The sequence below is a fragment of the Artibeus jamaicensis genome, unplaced genomic scaffold (genome assembly GCF_021234435.1).
Source record: "Artibeus jamaicensis isolate MK-2021 breed Jamaican fruit bat unplaced genomic scaffold, CSHL_Jam_final scaffold_369, whole genome shotgun sequence".
NCBI classification, from domain to species: Eukaryota; Metazoa; Chordata; class Mammalia; order Chiroptera; family Phyllostomidae; genus Artibeus; species Artibeus jamaicensis.
Window position 1 is genome coordinate 7793376 of NW_026522042.1, and position 23340 is coordinate 7816715.

A 23340-nucleotide genomic window follows, 5' to 3' on the forward strand; every position below is an offset into this window, starting at 1 on the left:
CAAAGGGTGGCCTGGATTATCATTTAAACCCTTTTGATTGTGAGCAATTATTGCTTCCACAGGCATTCACGGATTCACTCCTTGGCCACCACAAACTCTGTTTTAAAGGTGAGTGACATAATGATTTCATTGGTAATTTTAATCTTTCAGAATTGTAGATTGTGTTTCTAACAAATTTATCCTTTCACAGGTAAAACACATTAACTTGGATTATTGCCATTTCTTTGTCTTTTTGAAATTAGCTATAACTACTTTGCTTAAAATTTAAGAGACCCAAAAGTTCATGTTTCTTACATAAATTTTCTTTCATAGAAAGAACCTTACTGTTAGGATTACCTTACTGTTTAGGATTAAAAGTTAAACAGACATACCCTTAGCTAACAGATCAGTCATGTGCCGTGGGGCTCCTCACTCTACATTAGCAATGGCAAATTATTTCTTGAGCTCCTGGGGCATAAACAGAAGGAAAAAAAAGGGTAGAAGATTCACAGAGTTGACAGGGAAAGGGAGAACCTGTGTTTGAGAGCAAATGAGATCATCCCGTAAACCTGCTGAGGAAGATACAGGAGCTGCCTTGCAGACAAATCGGTCAAGGGAGGGTCCCAGGTCAAAATCAGACAGACTTCGCCCTACACTAATGTTCTCTAAATGCTCACAAGTCATTTCCAGTGGTTCAGTGGGATCACTGATTTTTAGGGCTCAAGAGGGGGTGACAGCGATGAGAACCCCGCAGAATGGCTGCCCCTCTCCCTGGTCCTGCACTGGAGGGTTTTCTTAGCCATTGTCCTTTGCTCCGTGTTTGTATCAACACCCTGTGACAATGCCTAAAATGTCCTCCTATAATGTTAGATATCTCCCAAATGCCTAGAGATGTTAAAAGTTAACACATAAAGAACCACTTGATATCATATGATGGGACATGAATAAAAGAACCTAGTGAAGTAATTATATTTATTGGAATGAAAAATGATCTTTTTCATGTAAAATAATTTCTCCTTGTAGCAATAAAATGTTATAAAAGGAGATGCTACCAATTCGCTCTGTTGTGAGCACCCCCTAAAAGAGAGGCTTTGACACACCATCTTAATTTAGGGCAGTTTCTTAGTCGCTTTGGAACAGTTGTAGCCTTAGAGGAGATCAGGATATTGTTTCTGGGTTCTGCGCTTGCAGTTTCTGGTGGTAACTGAAGTAAAATCCGCCTATACTTTTCAAGCTTTGGGGAGTTAAAACAGGGTCTGCCGAGAACCAAGAACTGGTAGCCTCTTGTAATTCGGTCTTTTCCAATCACTTACAAGCTGAATGAACATAAACTACTTTAAGAATTTGTTCTCTTTACAATAGACAGAATTATTCTGGAAGATATCCATTTCTTTAAAATCTAGTAAGAAAACAACAAATAAACAACAGCAACAAGAGCCAAACACTCTGTTTAGATTTCCTTGTCGAAGCAGTGTTGTATGAAAAGACCCCAATTTGGAGCTGAGGGGATGGGATGGTGGTCTGTTTAGCAATTAATCAGGGAAACTTCACATTGTTTAGAAACTCCAGCTCCCAAGGGCTATAATTGCATACATAATATAATATTTAAATTTAAAAAGCAATATTTAAATGTGAATGAATAGAAAAAGTTTTAGAAGTATATAATCAAAGTGGTTACTTCTGGAAAGAGGAGGTAGAAATTATGAGTAATAAAGAAATAATATGCAATATTTTCATTTGTATGAGAAAATGTATTCATCTCTTACTTGTATAATTTGTAATTTCTTAAGAAATTACCCTACAAATTATGCCCCTCACCCCCCCCCCCAAAAAAAAGAAAAGAAAAACAAACACCTAGTCTGAACTTGGGTCTGATGTTCAGGCCTCCCGCCCTTCTCTCTGATCACAACCTAAGTTCTGTCTAAACACTCTGGTCTAATCTCCCATGGTGCTGTGCTGCTGAGGGAAACCAGGCAAGTTACTTAGCAGGAAACTAAAATCAGCAGGTGAGTCCCTGCTCAGTTTAATGACGGAAATAGCCTTGGACTGTAGCGGCTTATCTGTGAGTTGGAAGAAAACAGCTTGGACAGAAAACATGGGAAGCATCTTCAGTGTCTGTCCCCCCTACCCCCCGCCCCGACAAAGACAGTGGAGTCTATTTCTCTGTATCTCACTTGATGCCCAGTGGCACACAGTGGGCCGTCAAAGGGGTGCTCATTCCACTTTGAACTGAAGGACACATTTAGCCATATGTCAATGAGTTTGGTGGGTTTTATTCCATCATTCTTCTCTGAGCTTGTAGGAAAGTTCAAAAAGTTTAGTGATTCATTTATTAGGAATGCTCTATTTTTTTTAGCATATTGGAGAAACAATTTTTATGTCTGATCTCAAACCTCTGACTTGAACAAAAATGTAAAAAATGATAAACCTCTTTTTTATTTTTGCTGAAGTACTTTTTCATCACAACTAAGAAATGTAAAATAACCACATTAAAATGTGATCAGAAGCTCACTCTTTGAGACACTGGAAGGAGCCATATTTCACTAAGGCAGGTTGGAAATATCTATCAAAATTTTAAATTTACATATTGTTTGAGCCACTTTGCTTCTCAGAATACACACACCTGTTTACCCCACGGAGGCACTACACAATTATGCTAAGATATATTACAAAGACGTTTGTTGCAGTGTGTACATAAACTAAATGTCCACAATTAAGATAATGGTTAAATCCAATATAATACACCCATATGGGATAAAATTATGCTGCCATTAAAAGGAACTAAGTAGATATGCCTGTGTTATTATGAGAATACCTTCAAAGTGTTTTATGGAGTGCAAAAAGCAAAGTGCAGAGGCGTACATACCATATGTCCTGTTTTACAGGAATATAAAGAATAGATATATGACTAAAAAAATTACAAGTATTAAAAATTAATCTAAATCTCAAGAGTTCCAGTTTTTTATTTTAATCAACTATCACAAGCTAGAGATCGACCAGATCATCACTCTTGCTGAAACAATGAATGACAATTGAACAGAAAAGTTTATTTCTAAAGTCTATAAAATACCCTTAATCTGGCAGAAATATTAAGAGTAGTATCACAGAAGTTTCTGCAAGGATGGACTCAAATTTCATTCTTCAGATTTCATTAAAAGCCATTTGTAAACTTTCTTCTACTCAATGAATTTAACAATATTTATTATTATATCTATGCTTGCTCTCATTCTTCTAAATCCTAAAATAAACAAAACAGCCAAAAACAAAAAAAAGATTAACCTCCATGGTGTTTACCTTCTACTGAAGGAGAAAGGGAAGAGGAAATATTGTTTGAACCTCAATAATAATTTATACATAGGAGGGGATATATAAAAGGGAAGAATAATGCAGTGAAGGAGGCTGTGAAACACAGGTGGAAAATCTCAATTTCCAATCAGATGGTCAGGGATCTGATTTTATTTATAAGATGCAAAGTAACGGAAACCATATGTCTAAATCATTTTGAGTGTTCAATATCAAAACATGTTTTTGATCCTCACTTGATCTTTCCTGTAATTCAAAGACCCCTTCATTTTGGAAAATGCATGACCAACAGCAGCAATTAAATTTGCAACACTCTTAAGTGTCATTATTAATTTTAAAAGCTAATACTGGGTGATAATTCTATGCTAAGAACTGTTTTAAGTACTTTACATAAATTTCTTACTGAATTCTACCAGAAGCCTTATGAAAAAGGTCAAAGTAGTATTTCTGTTTTCCAGATAATGAAACTGAGGCAGAGAAATTAGGCAAAAGGGATTTTACTTCTTTAAATGAAAGTTACTATCTTAATTAGAGCAGTATTTTCTCCATGTATTTAAATATGTTGCATGTTTTCTTAGAGCTATAAAGGTCAAAATGGCAATATTGTGGGGCAGAGGTGGCTTTGCAAATTCGATAATTCGGTAATTCGCAATCCGCAAGTCCCTGCAGCATACCAGTGGGAACTACTGGTTGAAGTTTTCTCTGGTGCTCTGCCACATCTGGAAAAGCCTCTTGTGGTCTGCATGGTAGAGCTCCAAGCACAGGGAGATGCTCCAGTAACACAGTAATTACAGTAATACAGTAATTAGTGTCTCTAAGAATTCAATGAAGGGACACACCTCATCTAAGAACAAGGAGCCATGGGCTCTCACTTGCCCTCCTGCCGCAATGTCAGTGCTCCTCCTTGAGCCTCAGTTTCATCACCTGTAAAATGAGGGAGTTAACCCGCAGATTTCAAAGATCTATTCCAGCTCCAACTTCTATGACTCTGAAGGTAGAGGTAAATCAGACAGTGCACTCTCTCTTTTTAAAATTTCCTGGCTATTTTTTCTTTTTTATTGACTTTATTGGGGTGATATTGGTTAATAAAATTATATAGGTTTAAAGTATACTATTCTATAATGTCATCTGTATATTGTATTGTGTGTCTACCACCCCAAGTCAAGTTTCCTTCCCTCACCATTTACCCCCCTTTACCCTCCTCCACCTCCCCCACCCCCTTCCCCTCTGGTAATCACCATACTGTTGTCTGTGTCTGTGACTTTTTTTGTTTTTTTTTCTTTAACAGGTTTCCAGGATGCCAGGAAACTGAATAAAACTTCCAGGAAAATGGTCCTAACTCATTCCCCAGGCCCAGAAAAGTACGGAGAACTGAAATGTACTTGAGGGATCTGTTCACACAAAAGTTGTTTTGAAAAGTATAAGGTTATATAAGAATTCCCGTTTTGAAATGAATAGGTTTCAAATATATACTCTGTACTTTGTCTTGTAGCCTATCACTAACAGTTCAGAGAAATTTACTTGTACTAGGGGTTGTAGCCACAGGAATCAATGCTCTAAAATTCTTCAGAAGTAGGATTTGTACTCATGAACATGTAAGTTTGTAAGTGTTAACTTGCCTCAAGGAAGCGGGGAGATGCTGATGTTTTCTAAGATAATGTCTGCATTGTTAACTGAGAGTGATTTGTAGAGCTTTACGCTAATATGCCTTTGATACATTTTATGTATCATTCCTTTCCAGGGCCTGGAGGCTCTTGAACATGGCCAGACTCTCCATCCTGTATTCCATCCTGCTGAGTGCTCTGATTGACAAGAGCCGAGCCTGTTACTGTGATCATTATGTATGGAGTGAGTGGTCCAGCTGCTCGAAAACCTGCAATACTGGAACCCAGACCAGATACAGGTGTGGGGGGAGCTACGTAACTTTTCCCATGTGCCCTGGCAACCTCGGAGATGAGTGCAATATCAAAAGTACCACACTAAGCAATGGGGAAAAACAGTGTGTCTCAAAATAAGAACTCACTAATTTGGATGGACTTTGAGGTCTTTTCCATGTAAGGTTGAGTGAAAATCTATTTTTGTTCTCTCCATAAAATTGAGGTGTTTCTAAGAAATTTAGCTGAGAATCTGTGCAATACTTTCTGTTGACCATTTACTTAGCATCGCCACTCCAGCTTTTTACACCATCAGCATGTAACTCTCCTCGCCACCCGTGAGTGAGTTAACTATAGAGACTTTTCTGCTCATTGAAGAGTCCAACATGACCTCAACCGAGCAGCACCACCAGCTATTATCTTGATGGTCGGCATGTACGCAAAGGCAGGAAAACTGTTGACTCAATAATATTCAGTAATTCAGCCTTTTCACCAATTCAGGCTACTTGTCCCTGGCAATTTTTAAAAATCTGCTGGGAGTTTGTGTTCCATGGAGATGCTCCTGTGACTTGAGGGAGAAAGGCCCGTATTTAATGTGGTTTAGCTATTGTAGCACTTTTTTAGAGATCTATTTTAGAAAACTATTTTTGCACATGTGGTGTGAGTCTCATTACAATAACCAATTGACTCCTCCAGTGTACCATCCACTAAGTGTGCAAAACCAGAGTGGTTTATAAGAGTCTTTTACTGAAGAGCCCCTCAGTAGCTCTCTTAACCCCTCCCAACTCAAGTGCAACTGTAAACCGGGTTCCTTCCAACCGTGCACTTCACCAGCCCACCAGCTCCACAGACCGGCTGTGCTGCCCCACCAGTCACCTCCGCACACGCTGCTCCCTCCAAGTGCCCTTCCCCTCGTTGCCTGGAGAATTCCCATAAATTTTCCAAGAAGTATCTCTCATGTCCCTTTCTCTCCAAGTCTTTGGCCCCCCATCACTCTGATTCCAACCATTGTGCAACCACATTGTGGTGTCACCTTTTAAGCTATTTGCAGGGACTTCCTCCTCTCCTTTCTTTTCCTGTGCAGCCTCTTCCAGGAATTCCATCAGGGCCAGCTGCACAGTGTGTGAGCCCACATTGAGAAGGGCTTCGTGCTTGGCTTAATGCTCTACCATCACTGCCTTGAAATTCTTCATTTTTGAGTAAGAGCCACCCCCTTCCCCATTTTCATTTTGCACTGCGCCCCATAAATTAGATACCTGCTCCTGAATTCCTTGAAGAGGTAAGACCCGAACAATGCCAAACCCCCAGATTTTTCATGAAAACCTGCTTTCCTTTTATTCACTGTAGTTAATGCCTGGTGATATTTTACTTATTGGGCTGGAGCCACAGTGAATATACTCATTCTAAGCAGATTTTCCCTCACTATTACAGAAGTGCAGTAAAGAATGATTACTTTGTGAAGAACAACTGTGGCCAGCTTTGCGCCTTCCATGAGAGCAGAGAATGTAACGTGCAAGCCTGTCCTATCAACTGCCTCCTGGGAGATTATGGACCATGGTCAGACTGTGACCCTTGTGTTGAAAAACAGGTAGGTGACACACGGACATATGCAGGAAATCCGAATCACGATAAAAAGGCTCAGACTCCCCGAAAGGCTCAATCACAGGAAGGCTGGATTTCTTCAATTTCTGAAAATAAGCTTTCCTACCTTCCACTGGGGAGAAATTTCATTTAGTTATTTTTGGGGGGATGGAAAATTCCATCTCACATGTTGCACTGTTGTAGGACCATCAGAAAGAAATCCTGCCCCCAGGAGTTGTACCATAACTGCCCGGGTCTGTATCACTGAGAACCCAGGAAGCAAAAGCAGGTGCTAGAAAATGGGAATTTCAGCCCAAGATTTAAAATCAGACAGAAATTTGGGACATTAACCAAAAAGCCTGCCTCTTTGCCCTCCCTCTTATTCCCGCCCCCCCTGCCCCGCCCTCCATGGGAAAGTCCCTCGGTTTGTTTATTGTTCCCAGCTGCAATATTTACCCACCTGTGAGGACCTTGACCATGCAAACTCCAGTTAGAGCAGGTGCTGAGCAATTGCACGTTGGCGGAGAAAAAGAAACCAATTTGTGGAGCACCCACTCTCTGAGCTGAACTGTTCCAGGCCCTTCACATACATGACCTTATTCAAACTTTGCCCCTCCTTGTGGTTCTTTACTCGTTGTACAGGTGAGGAAGTTATGGCTCATCAGGAGTTAAGTAATTGGCTCAAGAATACACCACTGTTGGATGTACGAGCTATATTCTGAACCAAATTTTCTGACACCAGTCAGAACTCTTTAATCCTGTCATGTTTTTATTCTTCCCCAACTCTCTGTTCTACTCCCCGCTTACAATCTTTTACAGTGTAGAGAATGTGTCAAACTTGGTTTCCACCCTGACTTCCTTGTGCACAAGGACCCCAAATCCTTTCACATGTATCACTCATGGCACACTCTCTTGGAGACATGGAAGGGCTGTTATTATTATTACCCAGAAGAATCTGTACTCAGGAGAGCCTCAGTATATACCTGTGCATTAGATTTCAATTTAATTTAGGATCTTATGATTTTAGAGTTGGAAGTCTTAGAAATCCTTTTGCTCCACCTTCTCCTTTTAGGGAAACTGGGGCCCAGAGAGGGAGGACTTCCTTAAGGACACACAAGAATGGAATCAGAAAAATCATTAGTACATAGAGGAAACACTACTGTAGTCAAAATCACTACTGTGCGTGAGAAGCCCAGTTTTCTTAGCTACATTTCGGCTTTCACCCTGCTGCAGAGTGACTCATTGCTCTCCCCTGTTCTCTCAGTTTAAGGTTAGATCCATGCTGCGCCCCAGTCAGTTTGGAGGCCAACCGTGCACTGAGCCCCTGGTGAATTTCCAACGATGCATTCCATCTAAACTCTGCAAAATTGAAGACATTGACTGCAAGAATAAATTCCGTTGTGACAGCGGTAATGTACTTTTGGAAAATATCCAGCCTCCACTAAAAATGTCTTGACTCACATAAAGTTATTCCAATGGACTCCAGTAAAAGCTAGAGAAATCCCACCATATTTTAAGCATGGTGAGATGGAGGTGTTGTATCACCAACTACCAGGCTATTTATGTGTGAAATTAGAGCTTTCAAACTATAACCACCTTGACCACTTACCTGATCCATTCGCTCACCCAGTACCCAGGTTTCTACACTGTAACAAAGCAGGAAAAGAGAAAGGAGAAGGAGGCAGATACTTTTAAAAGTTAGCTGTTAGTAAGTACAAATCTATCATCAGGATGAGCAATTAAAAAGCAGCAACAGATTTAAAAGGTTTTTTATAGTTTAAGCTAAGAATATTGATGTGAGGGTGTTATGTCAGGGGTGTGATTAGACATGATGTGACCAGTGTTCTGGGTGCTCCACTGAGTGGCTTCACAGGAGGAGACTGAAGGTGACTTAAACAATGGCAATATTCCCTTCAAGGCCAATTTCCATCCAGATTTACGAATTCAGTTAATTTTCACTAGATTATAATCACATCTTGAATACACTGTTTAATCAATGCATTTTGTTGCTAATTAATAGCTCTTCAATGCTCATTATTTCGTTTTTTTAATACATTTCATTGATTATGCTATTACAGTTATTCCACTTTCCCCCTTCACTCCACTCTCTCCCACCCACATTCCCCCCCTTTAGTTCATGTCCATGTGTCACAAGTCCTTGGCTTCTACATTTGCCATATTGTTCCTACCCTCCCCCTGTCTATTTTCTACCTACCATCTATGGTACTTATTCTCTGTACCTTTTCCCCCTCTCTGCTCCTCCCACTCCCCTGTTGTAACCCTCCATGTGATCTCCATTTCTGTGGTTCTGTTCCTGTTCTAGTTGTTTGCTTAGTTTGTTTTTGTTTTTGTTTTAGGTATGGTTGTTAATTATTGTGAGTTTGCTGTCATTTTACTGTACATTTTTTATCTTCTTTTTCCTAGATAAGTCCCTTTGACATTTCATATAATAAGGGCTTGGTGATGATGAACTCCTTGAATTTGATCTTATCTGAGAAGCACTTTATCTGTCCTTCCATTCTAAATGAAAGCTTTGCTGGATAGAGCAATCTTGGATATAGGTCCTTGGATTTGATGACTTGGAATACTTCTTTCCAGCCCCTTCTTGCCTGTTAGGTCTCTTTTGAGAAATCCGCTGACAATCTGATAGGAACTCTTTTGTAGGTGACTGTCCCCTTATCTCTTGCTGCTTCTAGAATTCTCTCCTTCGTTTTAATCTTGGCTAATGTAATTATGATGTGCCTTGGTGTGTTCCTCCTTGGGTCCAACTTCTTTGGGACTCTCTGAGCTTCCTGGAAGTCTTCTTCCTGGAAGTCTTCCTGGAAGAACTTCCCAGAATGGGGAAGTTCTCCTTTATTATTTGTTCAAATAACTTTTCCACTTGTTGCTCTTTCTCTTCTCCTTCTGGTACCCCTATAATTTGGATGTTGGGATATTTAAAGGTGTCCTGGAGGTTCCTAAGCCTCTCCTCATTGTTTTGAATTCTTCTTTCTTCATTCTTTTCTGATTGGATGTTTCTTTCTTCCTTCTGGTCCACTCCATTGATCCGAGTCCCAGTTTCCTTCCCATCACTATTGGTTCCCTGTGCATTTTCCTTTATGTCACTTAGCATACCTTCATTTTTTCATCTAATTTGTGATCAAATTTAACCAATTCTGTGAGCATCCTGATTACCAGTGTTTTGAACTGTGCATCTGATAGGTGGACTATCTCTTTGTTACTTAGTTGTATTTCTTCTGGAGTTTTGATCTCTTCTTTTGTTTGGGCCTTTTTTTTTTTTTGTCTTTACAAACTGTTATGTAGTGAGGGGCAGAGCCATAGGTGTTCACCAGAGTAGGGCAACCCAGTTGCTGGATTGTGATGCTATATGTGGGGCAGGGGTCCAAGAGGGAACAATGGCATTTGCTCCACTCTCTGCTGGATTTCAGTCACTTCTCCCACTTCTCGCTAGCAAATTGGGCCCTTCTGGTTCTGGTTTTTGTATGTGTGGATTTGTGTACATTCTAGGACCGTGTGGGGTCTCTCCAGTGAACTCTCCTGTGAGGCTAGGAGTCTTGCCTGCCCCCTCAATCCCCACAGGTGTTTTCAGTCAGAGTTTTTGAGGCTTTATTTGCCTGTGCTGGGACCCTGGGTTGCATGGTCTTTCTTGCTCCCCAGTTTTGCCTGGTTTATCTGCGCATGAATGTGGGACCGAACATGCCCTACTCCTCCACGATCTGCTGCCTCACTGGGTCCTCCAGCTGCTGCTTTGCGTGCCCAGGTCTGCCAGCTGCCCTGCTGTGAATCCCCAACTCCACTCCTCCTATCAGTCTGAATGAGTGTGTCTACTTTAATTCCTTGGTTGTTGGACTTCCATGCAGTTCAATTTTCTGTCAGTGCTGGTTGCTTTTTTGTTTTTAAATTGTTGTTGTCCTTATTTTGGTTGTGCGAGGAGGCACAGTGTCTCTACCTATGCCTCCATCTTGGCCAGGAGTCAACACTCATCATTTTGAATAGTCTAGATCAGATTCCTGCAAACATTTTCAGTGAAGGCCCAGCAGGTAAATATTTTAGGCTTTGCGGGTCTGAGGTCTATGTTGCAGCTACTGTGCTCTGGCATATTCCCATCAAAGCCTCCATAGACAGTGCTGTGGATTAATGAGCATGGCTGTCTTCCAGTCAAGTTATATTTATGAAAATAGACAGGTGGTCAGTTCTAGACCACGGGCCATAGTTCACTGACCTCTTATCTAAGTAGGACATTTAAAGTTAAATTTAGAGTTCAGATGAATACAATTTACATCATTTCCACGTACTCTGGAATACACCGGAAAGTAAAGGATCTATAACTACATAGTGGATTTCCAACTCTGTAGAAAACGGACCCCAGACCTTAGACATAGAGGTTTTTCTCCTTGCTTCCTGCCTTCAGCTTTGCCAATCTTTTCTAAATGTCAGACGGAAATGCAGGTGCCAGGGTTTTCCCCCTGTGCCATGCTCCCCCAAATGTGGAATAAGAAGGTGGGACAGAGGATAATAGATATCATACCTATATGAACAAGGTCATGTGAGATACTGATGAAAGAGGGCCCGGAAGAAAAATCTTCATGGCATTGGCTGAGGACTATACAGACCCAAGCATTACACCCAAAATATTAAGATAAAGACTTTGAACTGAAGTATAATTATGTGAGGCTTGAAGGAGAGTTTTTAGAACAAATTAGCAGGAAAGACTTGTTTGTTTAATAAATGATAAATTCTATAATTTTTTTAAAAAGCTTCGTTTAGGCCAAAATATTCACAAGTTTAAGAAGGCTTTAAATACATCCATAGGCCACTAATTCATAATGAGCAATTTCAGGAAAGTTAGTGGTATACAGACAACCAATCACTAGTTCATCAGCAGTATGTCTGCAGCCATCGGTAAAACAAAATTAAACTAAACTAAACTAAACCATTGAAATGAATCTGCAATGGTTAGTAAGCAGCTACAAGCCTGAGTCTCCAGATAACCTCTGCCCTGTTGTCCAGGTCCCTTCACCAGGAATCCCTAGATCTTCCCATGATTCAGCCCTTCATTGGTTAATCCCTAGCACAGACTTCACTGGCAATCATTCTGACTGGTTGTTAAATATTCTACTACTGTGCCCTCCTAAAACTATCTAATAAAACCACTCTCAAAGGGAATAAAAGGTTGAATGGAGCATAATTTGTCTGACTCAGGATGATATTTAGCCTTTAATTACCAAAGAACTGTCTATCCCAAAGAGTTTCCCTCTGCCCTTTCCTCCTTCACAGTTTCTGTTCAGAGTCTTCCGAGAGTCCCCAGAACTAAGTATATTCATTTAATGAATCTTTGAGAATTACTCACGAGGCTAACCTCCGTGCACTGTGCTGACTCCTTTCTCCCATGTTTGAGCACGGAAGGCTAGAGAATTTGCAGCTGGTTATACAAATAGTATATCATTGCAGTAACAAAAACCCGTTCAAGTATAATCAACAAAACAAGCAAGCAAGCAAAATAGAACCAGAGACACAGAAATAAAGAACAAACTGACAGTGATTAGAGGGAAGGGGGATGACAGAAGAAGGGAAAGGGTCAAGCCCAGGAACTTGTATAAAGGACCCATGGACAAAGACAATGGGGGGGGGAAGGGGAGGATTGAATGTGGGGGATGGGTAGAGCAGGGGAGAGTAATGGGGGGAAAATGGGGACAGCTGTAATTGTGAAACTATAAAAAATTAAAAAAAAATAAAACATGTTTATGCAACTTAAAAAAATCAGTTCAAGTAGATAGAAAAAACATGTACAATTTGTAAATGATTACATGGCTATGGGCTTAAGTATATATATATGTTATGTGTGCCTGCTGGCTAATGGATGACTTCTGTAACCCTGCACTATCCAAAGTGCCCCTCACCTTTCCCACCCCTTCTTTGGTGTGGGATAAACGTGTGGCTTACAATCCCACCCCCTTGGTGCTTCCTGCTCCGTTGAGTTTTGTGGCCTGGAGCCATTCTTAGCTGTATCGCATCAGGCCTATATTGCACATGCCACTCATTCCTAAACAACACTCAGGAGGTGCTCTTTTGCTTTCATTCCTACCCTTGCTAGGAGATCCTCTCCAATATACCTAGAAGTACAAATAGAGAGAATTTCTTGTGTTCTCACAAATCTGGCACCCTGCTCAAGAAGCTGGATTAATGAGAACAGTATCCTGCATGTGTTTCCCCACCTGTTTGATAGAATAGGAATTATTTTGGTGTAACCATATAAAAAATTAGCTTTTGCCCAAATTTGTAAGTGCCAGATTCAAAACATTTAGAAATGTAATATTTGGGGATTTTTCTTTACTGAAAGCATCTGTATTTCAAACTAAATTACCTATTCTGTTCTGCCCTGTAAACAAACAAACAAACAAATAAAAAACTAAAAATGTGCTCTTATAAAATAGAGTATCTTTCAGGTTATATGCTGGGATTAATAGAAATTCTATTTCTACATGTTCAGTCTCATATGATTCTGGGGTGCATAACCATAACTCTTTATAATGTTAGTCCAGTTACAATACAAGGTTTTGAATAATTGAGTGACTTAATTACTTACATTACACCCTACCTTCTTAGTGAAAATTATTAACCGAAGGAGTTAAAACTAAGTGCTTTCTGGGGAATTCTCCAGTAATTAAAAAAAAAAGTATTCAACACAGTAGCCCATTTCTCCAAGCTTTCCATTGAGTCAAAATAGTCTCACATAGCTACAGGGAGATGCTGATCACAACCTAAAATAGTTAACCAGATGACCTTGAGTGAAACATTTCCCTGTCGTTGTTGGTGAGGCCTGTATATAACGGTAGGAAGCCAGCAACACCCCTGATTACAGGCAAGGGAGTCAGGGACAGCAGAGGGGCTGCCATTCATTGTTCATAAGGTATTTCCATGTCTGCAATGCATAGTTACCGATTCCAAGGACCCTTATGGAATTCAGTAAGTTTAAAAGGGAAAGGAATCACTGAAGTGCATGAAGTTCGTCCTATTCCCTAAACTCACTAACTTAACCTGCCAACTAATACTGTATCACAGAGGCATTTAATTCGTCCAAAAAATAATTAGATATAGTAAACTACATGTAGTAAAACAATTCTATGCAGTAATTATACATAGTGGCTACATACTAAAAATGTGGTAATTATGTATAGTAAAATAATTATGTATCATAAAATACACAGAAAATAAGTTTGCAGTTTTATTTTGAAGGATGTGTACATCCATGTAAACAACCCCCAATCAAGATGTAGAAAATACCCACACACCTGAAGAACTCGCTGTTTTCCTATTTCCAGCTAATCCCTCTGCTTGCTCTTGAATGTCATATAAAGCAATCAGGTGGCATGACTCTCATGTGTCTGGCTTTCTCAACAAAATTGTAGAGATTCAGCCATATTGCCATACATACTAGTGTGCGTGTAGGTGTGTGTGCAAATTTTAAGATTTAAAAAAATAAAACAATGACCTTTAGTCTGCTGTACTGACTCAGAACAACATTCTGAACCTGCTGTTCATTTTTTCCTACAGAGAGTGATTTCTGCCGAAAGTTTACTATAATGGGAATGGGATTCTAAACTTAATTCTCTTATTTAAGACAATCAGCCCCCTGGTGACTAAATAATAATTTCATTTTCCATATGTTCCTAAATCTTTATCAAAAACTAACAAAACCTTAGGTGGGTATTAGACTTATTGGGCAATCACTTCATAAGTTATATAAATATCTAACTACTATACTGTGCTCCCGAAAGTAGTATAATATTGAATGTCACCTGTAATGGAAAAATTTTAAAAATTATTTTAATGTAAAGCATGAGTTTGGATAAGTCAGTTAATAAAATGAAAACTTTTAACTTTTGAAATTTAAAGCACTAATATTTCAAATGAATAAACACTGTCTTAGATGATCATTTGTTGTTAAAGCTATTGTTTGCTTTTTTTGACCAGGCCGCTGCATTGCTAGCAAATTAGAATGCAATGGAGAAAATGACTGTGGAGACAATTCAGATGAAAGGGGTTGTGGCAAGAAAAAAACAGTATGTGCACGGAAATTTGAACCCATCCCTAACGTGTACAGGATGGGCACTGGGTATGTAACATCGTTTTGTTATTTGGGGGAATAACAGCAACTCAGAGCTAATGATGGGGAAGCAGCAATGGAGCAGTGAGACACATTGCTCCCTCGTTACCCTCCTACCGCTCTTCTCAGTCCTGCCTCCAGCACTTGGCTGCTATGCTCAGTCAGCATGTGGCCATGGCCCTTAATCCTAGGGAATAAAATTATTTAGCCTTTTCATAGTTCCTTTGTACCAGGCCATGTTATGGGCCCTTCATACTTGTTGCTTGTTTTAATCCTCACATGTCCTTTCTGACAGCTGTAGAGCAGATCAGGGCCAGCTGCTGGGAGGCCTGCCAAGCTGGGAGGTACCAGGATGGATTCCTGCAGCTGGGTCTTGAGTGGGTGAGTAACCACTCAGAAATGGCAGGAGCCAATGGAGAACAAGGGCATCCAAAAAGGATGCCTAAGAGTGTGTCAGCAGTCCAAACGCTAGAGAAGCAAACCTGAATTAGCATGAAATGGAGTGAGTCAGGGGTGAGCATCAAGCCCTGTCTCAGTAATGGGAGACCAAGCCAGAGGAAAGGATTTAGGCAAGCATAGAAAAAAGAGATGATTAAAAAAAAGGTTTGAAAAAGTTTGGAGAGTTAGAGATGAAATGAACATGACTAGGGTGTCCAAAACTTTTTCTCACATAAACTATGTGATGTGTGAGGAGGTCAGTACAGTTTAAAGGCCAAAGATCAACCTGTGTTTCTATCTGGTTCTTGTTCTTTACAAACTGTGCCTCAGAAAACTTCCATAATCTGCCCAAGTCTACCAACTAGTAATGGTGGAAACAAGATTCAAATCTAGACTTCAAAATCCAGGTTATTACCACCATTTCATGCTAATTCAGAACAAGAACCACCTAAACGATGTGAGTGGACTGGAAGAAACCTTGGGAGACCATGCAACGCAATCTTTGACTAGTACTCAGAAATTCTAGTATTCCCATTCCAGAAACTCTAATATCCCTATTTTAAGTCATGAGAGCATTGGAGGTTCAGCAAGGAATTCCAAATTTATCACACTGAACTGATGACTTAGAAAACTTTAGAAAATGTGAGAGCAATCAATGGAAACAGAAGAACTAAGCCTGAGTAGGAAGCATGAGAAAAATCAGTAAAGATAATCTCCTGTACTCTCCTGCTCCCACGATGAAGAAATCTCCCTTTGATTTTTGACCAAAAGCAAATAGTCTGTGATAGGCTTTTATTACTTCATATAGGACTTGTTTTTTAAATTCTCCACTTACGCTCTCAGACTTGCATAACACAAAGACTTGAGACAATAAAGACAAACAGCAGCCATTGCAAATGCAACCTCATTTTAATTGGAATAAAAACTGACACCTCTTGGGCCAGGGAAGCAGTAAAGATGGAACAGCCATTAGCTTGCAAGCAAGGGGAGCCAGGTTCTCAACCCAGTTCTGCATTAACTCACCACATCATAACCAAGTTATTGAACGTCTCTGGGCTGCAGTTCCTCCCTAGTATGTTGGATGACTACAGACTTATTTGAGGTTCCGTCCTAAGAATTCCTAATTAGAGTTGATTTCAACGAGTGCATTTCAATAGCAACTTCTTATCAATGTGCAGAAATGGTTTCTGTTTTCTCCTTTCTCTGGAAGGAAACCTCAGCCAGAACTCCCACTTGAGAGTCGTGTTTTCTAGTGTTCTGATTGATGAGGGGTGACATCACACACTCACCCCTTGCTCAGCTGGTCTAGACTCTGGAGCTCCAGATGGGGAGGACCACATGCTATGTATACTTTAACAGGAGGACCGTGTGGCCCTCAGCCAAGCACAGCTGTGGTCCCAAGGATTCTCAGAAATGAGCAAAACCTGCTGGGTCAGGACAGCCAGTTCTCTCCTCGATTCCCCAAGAACTGAATTTTGAGAGTCTTTTACTGGAATCTCTCTCTAATCTTCCCAAGACCTGAGTTTTCAGAGTCTCTTACTGGAATCTCTCTCTAGTCTGCCCAAGAACTGAGTTTTAAGAGCTACTTACTGGAATCTCTCTCTAATCTGCTGGCCTTAGAAACTCTCTCCCCTGTCTTACCCATTTCTACCCACAGAAGGTTGTTTCCTGGGAGGCTGTGCCTCTTTTTAAATGGCATCTGGCCAAGGAAGAATAACAAGACAGAACAACATTTTTTCCTTGCCAACATCAGTTACCGGGTCTTAAATCTGAAGCAATATAAGCATGCTATTTATTTTTTTCTCAGGTTCAGCCAAGATACAAACATACACACAAGCATATTTATATATGTATATATAACTTTAAATAAATTCACAAAATTACAAAATATGATGCATTAAACCAAATTAGACAAAAGTCATTTAGAAATTGATAATATCAAAACCCATGGTGTATTTGAAACACCAAAACAGTTAAAGTCAACTTAAGTATCACAGAGGGGAGGAGAAAGAGTAAGGCTGAAAACTGCTGCATGCTTGACTTAACTCGTGAAAGGTTCCTCGGGCACGGCTTGGGAGTCCTGTCTTCAGGCTCTCTGCAAGCAGCTGCGACCTTCAGAGTTTCCTCATGACCTGGGAGCCATTTGTGTTAAGTTCTTTCTAGCTCAGGACAAACTCACAAGTCCATGGCAGAAGGCAGTACAAGGTCCGCAGTCCTTCTTTCCTCATTGACCCATCTTAAGTCAGAAAATGAAAAGGAATGAGTCTGAAACACCTGTGTTTGTCATGATAACTTAAGTAGTTCGAAAATTTCTTTCCAGACCAGCTCTTTTTATTTCCTCCTTCAATTACCTGTGTTGATACAAATTCAAATATGAATGAGAACATACCTGGAGTTGTGCTCGCAGCCATTAGGGTGTGAGAGGCATCTTGCTGAACCCGCAGGAGTCACTCCCGTTTGGAACCGCTTCTCTGAGCTGTAACTCACGCACCAGTCCTTCCCGTGTACCTGTTTTATTCTCACACTGTACCATGCTCCCACTTCTGACCACAGATATGTGGGAGCTCTCCCCAGTGGAGCAACTCTCTGCGACACCAGCTGGCTGCCCCACAATGTAACTCAACTGTGACACTGTCCATCTGGAGATAGAGTCAGATGCCATATGTGAAGGGCTCAGTCCCACCAGACTGCCCCCCAACACTTCAGGTGCCACTTCACCTGCACTCCTGATGTGTTGAAGGTTCCCCCAACCCCCTTCTGGGGTCTGATCCATGCGCTGCAGCAGCTCACAGAGAGAGCCCTGTAAAACAATTTACTGACTGTTTACCAGCTTATTGTAAGTGAATATCATAAAGGGAGCAGACAAACACATGCATTTGGGGAGGTGTGAGCAGGGCAAGGTATGGGGGAAGGAGCTCTGAGCTTTCATGCCCTTTCTGGGTGCACCTCCGTGCATTCACCGGAACAGAAGCGCTCAGAAGCCTATATTTGGGGGGTATCTTTTGGAGGTTTCATCATGTAGGTGTGATTGATCATTAACTCCATTTCCATCCCTCTCCTCCTTCTGGAGAATGGAAGGGAGGGTTAGAACTCTAAGCTTTTAATCAGAGCTTGGTCTTCCTGGTAGCCAGTCCCCATCCAGGAGGCTACCAAGAGTCACCTCATTAGGAAACAAACAAACAAAAAACATGGCACATATAGGTACTAGATTTATCAGGTTGATCACTCCTTAAATTATATAAATGCCTAATCACTATGTTATACACCTGAAAGTAATATAATATTACCTGTCAACCATTATTGAAAAATAAATTAAATAAAAAAGACAACATTATCCCCCAGGAAATTCCTAGAGACTGAGGAGTTGTGTGTCACAATCCAGGGTCAAAGACTAAACATTAGAACAAAAGATACGCTCAGTGCCCTTCCCACTTAAGAGATTACAAGGGATTTAGGAGTTCCATACGTGGCAGCAAAGACCATTATATATATTCTCTGTTATCTCACCACATGTACCACAGCATTACTGAACATTTTGACACAAAACGTTTTATTCTTCTCCACCAAATACATGTCAAAATCTGTTAGAATTTGGAAAACTATTAGCATCGTGGAAAACTTTCTACCAAAAACAATTTCTTAAATATCTGGGTTGTGCTAAGCTAATTAGTTTCTATGCTTCAATTTCCTCATTTGTAAAATGAGTATAATGGTTCTATCGGCGTCACATGGTTATCATAAATTTTTAATAACTAATATTAGATAGAGATAAAAATGCTCAGCGTATCATAAGCATATGGAATATTAAGCATTTTTGTGAAATAAATTGTAAATATTAGCTCATAAAGACAATATTTCTACAATCCTATTAAAATATTGCTATTACTATTTTATTGTTAGATCTTCACAAGAACCTCTTTATCACACTGAAGAAAAGTGGGCCAAGGGTGGCATTAGTTACGTAGTAATTTATTTCATAATCTGCTTCCAAAGTCAGTGCTAGTTTTATAAGTCATGAAATAATTATAAACTCCAATTTTCTTTCAGGCTGAAAGCCCAAAACATCTAAGTGAGTGAAATATGGGAAACCTGACAGGCCAGAAGGGTTAAGTTTTGGCTTCCAGAGCTTTCTGGATGCTTCACCATGGACAGGGAAAATAAAAGTGGCTGGGGGCGGGGGGGGGGGGCAGCTTTCTTTCCTTCAAGTCATTTGTCATGAGTCAAAAATGTCTCAGAGAGGGATTTCTTTCATATAAGTAAGTTTTAAAGATTGCTGTACATCTATTGAATTCTTGGAAATTGCCTTATTTCTAGGTTTGATTTTCTAGCCGGAGAGCCCAGAGGAGAAGTCCTTGATAACTCTTTCACTGGAGGAATATGTAAAACTGTCAAAAGCAGTAAAGCAAGTAATGCGTACCGTGTTGCGGCCAATCTGGAAAACGTCAACTTTGAGGTATGACACTTGTCTCAGTGGCATTCCAACATGATGGTGATTATAAGCTAAAATTAGTGATGAATGAAGGCACAGAATAAAAAGCCAATGCATATTTTTAACAACCTGGTATGTGTTAGCGTTTAATCCTTCCACAACCCAGTGAGGTCAGTGTGTTATTGTCATCAATTTACAAATGAAAAAAAACTAAGGTAGTTCATTGGCCCAAAGTCAAACAGCTGATAAGTAGAGAATTAGAGATTCAAACCCACATTTCCCAAAATCCCGAGTTCCTGCTTTCTCTAAAGAACACACAGCTGAGACACATCCCCACACAGAAAATGGTTTGATTTATTCAGAATTTTCTCCCACTATATAGCTCATTCTCTCAGGTAACCACTGAATTTAGACATAAAAGAGTACCTGCCTTCTGAAAAGTCAAGATGAATCTAAGGATAATGGGGGTAGTGTTGCCCACCTTCCTTTCTATTTTATTGGTGAATTTGTTTTTCTGTGTGCTTTCTTAAGTAGTGATGAGCATCATGGTACACACTCCGAGTCTGGCCCAGTGCCTTACACGTGATAAGTGCTCCATACTGGTTGAACTGATGTACAAAGATCTATTTAATGTATGATAAGAGAAACCAAAAAGACATGATTTTAATGGTAACATCCATGCATAGAAATTGACATGATAGAGGGAATTTCAGAAGGTTTAATGATTTCTGAAACCACTTTATGGAGAGTATGAGGTCAGCAAAGTCATTCAACCCTTTTCTTTAAAAATAACTTTTATACATAGAAAACAGATATTTTCCAATGTGATAAACTCAATTTAACATCATCTAATATTTATTAATGTTGTGGGGTATGTCCTTGGGATCCAACTGCCAAATTCAAACATTTCGGGGAGACTTTCTCTGAGAAGCCTCATCTGTGCCTGAAGTGACAAGAGTAGCAAGTGACCTCTGACCAGGTAAAGGGACCACCCAGAGGTAGATGCTAACCCAGAGGGTCCTCTACCAACAAGGAAGGCAGGGAGGATCTTGCTGGTATGCTAACTAGTAACTCAAAAGAGGTGTTTTTCCAAAGAAACAATAGCATCAAAAATTCTGTCAGTGATGGTTCTAATCTTAAGATGTATTGTATTGAATCTTATAGACAGAATTAAAACGTAAATATTTACATATAATATTGTCATTATATGTAAGCATCCTATTTCCGGATGCTTTCGTGCTCTGAAAAAAGGAATTAAGCCCACTTTCAAAATACATTAATTTCTTACGAAAAACAACCCACACTGCCTGTATTCTCAGCATCCACTTTGTGCAATTTTACAAGTAAGAGAGATGAAGCTCAGCTTGAGGTCAGGGCACATCCGGGCTTAGATAACAGTTCACACTTACAGAATAGAGTTTTCAAAGTACTTGTCTACATTGTTTTACTCGATTCCCATAGCAGCCTGCCTAGAAAGGCAAAAACTTCTTTATAACCACCTTACTAATAGAAGACTTGGGCTCAGTGAAGATAGACAACTTTCTCAGGGATGTGCGGCCGGTACAAGGCAGAGTAGAGGGAGGATCCCAGCTCCCCGCTCAGCATTGTCTGTGCCAGATGAGACAGGGATGGTCATGACAAGACAGACGTTAACAGCCGTGCTCCGTGTGCCAGGTCTGTCTGAGCACCTTTCATAAACCGTCATTGGAAAAGCGTCACCCATGTGATTTACCAACACAGCCAGGCCTTTCAGCTTACAAGAGCCAACTGTTAAATTTTCAGAAAATTTGTGAGCTGATTATTAAATATAGCCATTATTAAATATTAAATATATAATCTTACAATTAAATGAAATATTAAAACTGTGAATGATAACTACTCAAAATGTATCACTTCTCAAAGGAGTCGTTCCATTTTCCTGTCGCTTATGCTCCTGAGGTCACCCGACATCTACTGTGTCTGTACCATGAAAACGCTATATAATAATTTGCTTCTGGGCATCATTTCCCAAGATGAAATTCAGAGGAACGGAATCAGTAGCTTGAAATAAGCTATGGTAGAAATACATACACCATGAAAAAATGCAAAGACTGGAGTAAATCACGGTATTTTTCCCACGCCTGAAAACTGGTTGTTCAGCATTTAGCAGCAGGTTCCTGGATCCACCCACATAACTTGATAACCCAAGCCTAGAAGGCAAGTAACATTGGGAAATACAGACCCTTGAGCCTGAAAACCTTTTTTCAGAATCAAGTAGACTCACTGCACTATCAGTGTAGTTCTGAAACTTGTCCAAACTGAAGAAGTTGCGTGAGCTGATCTCCAACTCTGCATCATTGAGTTCTAGGCAATATTCAGCTGCTGAGGAAGGTCATGGTGATATGTATGTCTTCAAACAATGATTTGGAGATGACCAGACCCAAGGGCACAAGCTATTGCCTTACTTTTACTGATTTCTATATTACTTTGCATGCCTTAAGGAGGCATGTGCAAATCAAAGCTATGCATCATTGAAAACAGTGAAGGAGAAGCTCAGCAGGCATCTGAACTCCTTCACCTACAGTACTGGAGTCTATTAAGGCAGCTGATATGATGGGTGGGCTGTAGAGTGGCTCCTAAAAGAGGGGAGGGAAGACACTGGACCGGAAATCAGAATAGAAGCCCACAGAAAGAATTCTGCCTTTTGGGGGCCCCCAACTGCTGAATGCGGAGCCATCACCCACCCAAGATCCCTGTACTTGTTCCCAGAGTCATACCATTTATTCGGGAATCTTTCTCTCTTTTCTTTGGTGTCGCTGCTTTGCTATTGGCTGTGTGCAAACATTCGCTGTCACCAACAGACTGCAGAGTACGGTTCCCATTACACTTTGATTCTTACCAATACACTCACCTACCTAGAAATGGCTTCTTGCTGCATCCCAAAACCTGAAAACCTTCAGAGCTCTGCACTTCCTCAGTCTTCTTAAATCCCTTGTAAAATTCACAACTTCAGGTTCTGTTCCTAACCCTCACAATACAGGAAACTAAGTGCCACCCTGTCCCCTCCATCCCCCTCCCCCATTTTCTCTTAACTCTCTTCTGCTTCTGCCTACAAACTCATTTCCTTTCTCCAAACACAAAGGTAAAAGAGTCCACGAGGATGGAGCCCTGGGAGGTCATCAGCCCACAAGATACATAGATGGCCAAGATGGCTTCAGGGAGAAACTTGCAATAATGTGTAAAAAGGGAATTAAAACTTTTTTCCAGAATTTGCTTAACATCTCTTCCCAGGAAAATGAAATTCATCAGTGCCTACCAGCTGTTCCTTACACACCATTAAAAAAACTCTTCTTCCTCCTTTCAGAAGTTGCATTGGCATTCTATATCCTAGATTCCCTTTCATGTAACAGTATTGTCTCTCTCTCTCTTTTTCCCCACCCCCATCTGCTTGGTCAACAACCTCTGTTGCCTACCTCCTAAATATCTTTTCAATCGACCAGTTTTGTTCTACCAACCACCACTCCCCTAGACCTGGCCATTATCCTGTCCCACCTGGCTCATTGCACCAGTTTTTAAATCACTCTCCTCACCTCCACTTCAGTTAACTATAATTGACATGGCCTTTGCGAACCACAAATGTGGTGGTAACC

At 40.4% G+C, this 23340-nt stretch overlaps 1 protein-coding gene across 1 annotated transcript in view; it reads left to right on the forward strand.

The window, feature by feature from the left end:
* The window catches only part of C6 (complement C6), a 57911-nt gene continuing 34571 nt past the window's right edge, over positions 1-23340 (forward strand). The window contains exons 1-7 of the mRNA XM_037138522.2: positions 1-108; positions 4571-4643; positions 5024-5185; positions 6588-6744; positions 8002-8146; positions 14712-14853; positions 19597-19735. Coding sequence (XP_036994417.2) covers positions 4612-4643; positions 5024-5185; positions 6588-6744; positions 8002-8146; positions 14712-14853; positions 19597-19735 — 777 coding nt within the window. The 5' untranslated portion in view covers positions 1-108; positions 4571-4611. The remainder of the gene's footprint in view (positions 109-4570; positions 4644-5023; positions 5186-6587; positions 6745-8001; positions 8147-14711; positions 14854-19596; positions 19736-23340) is intronic.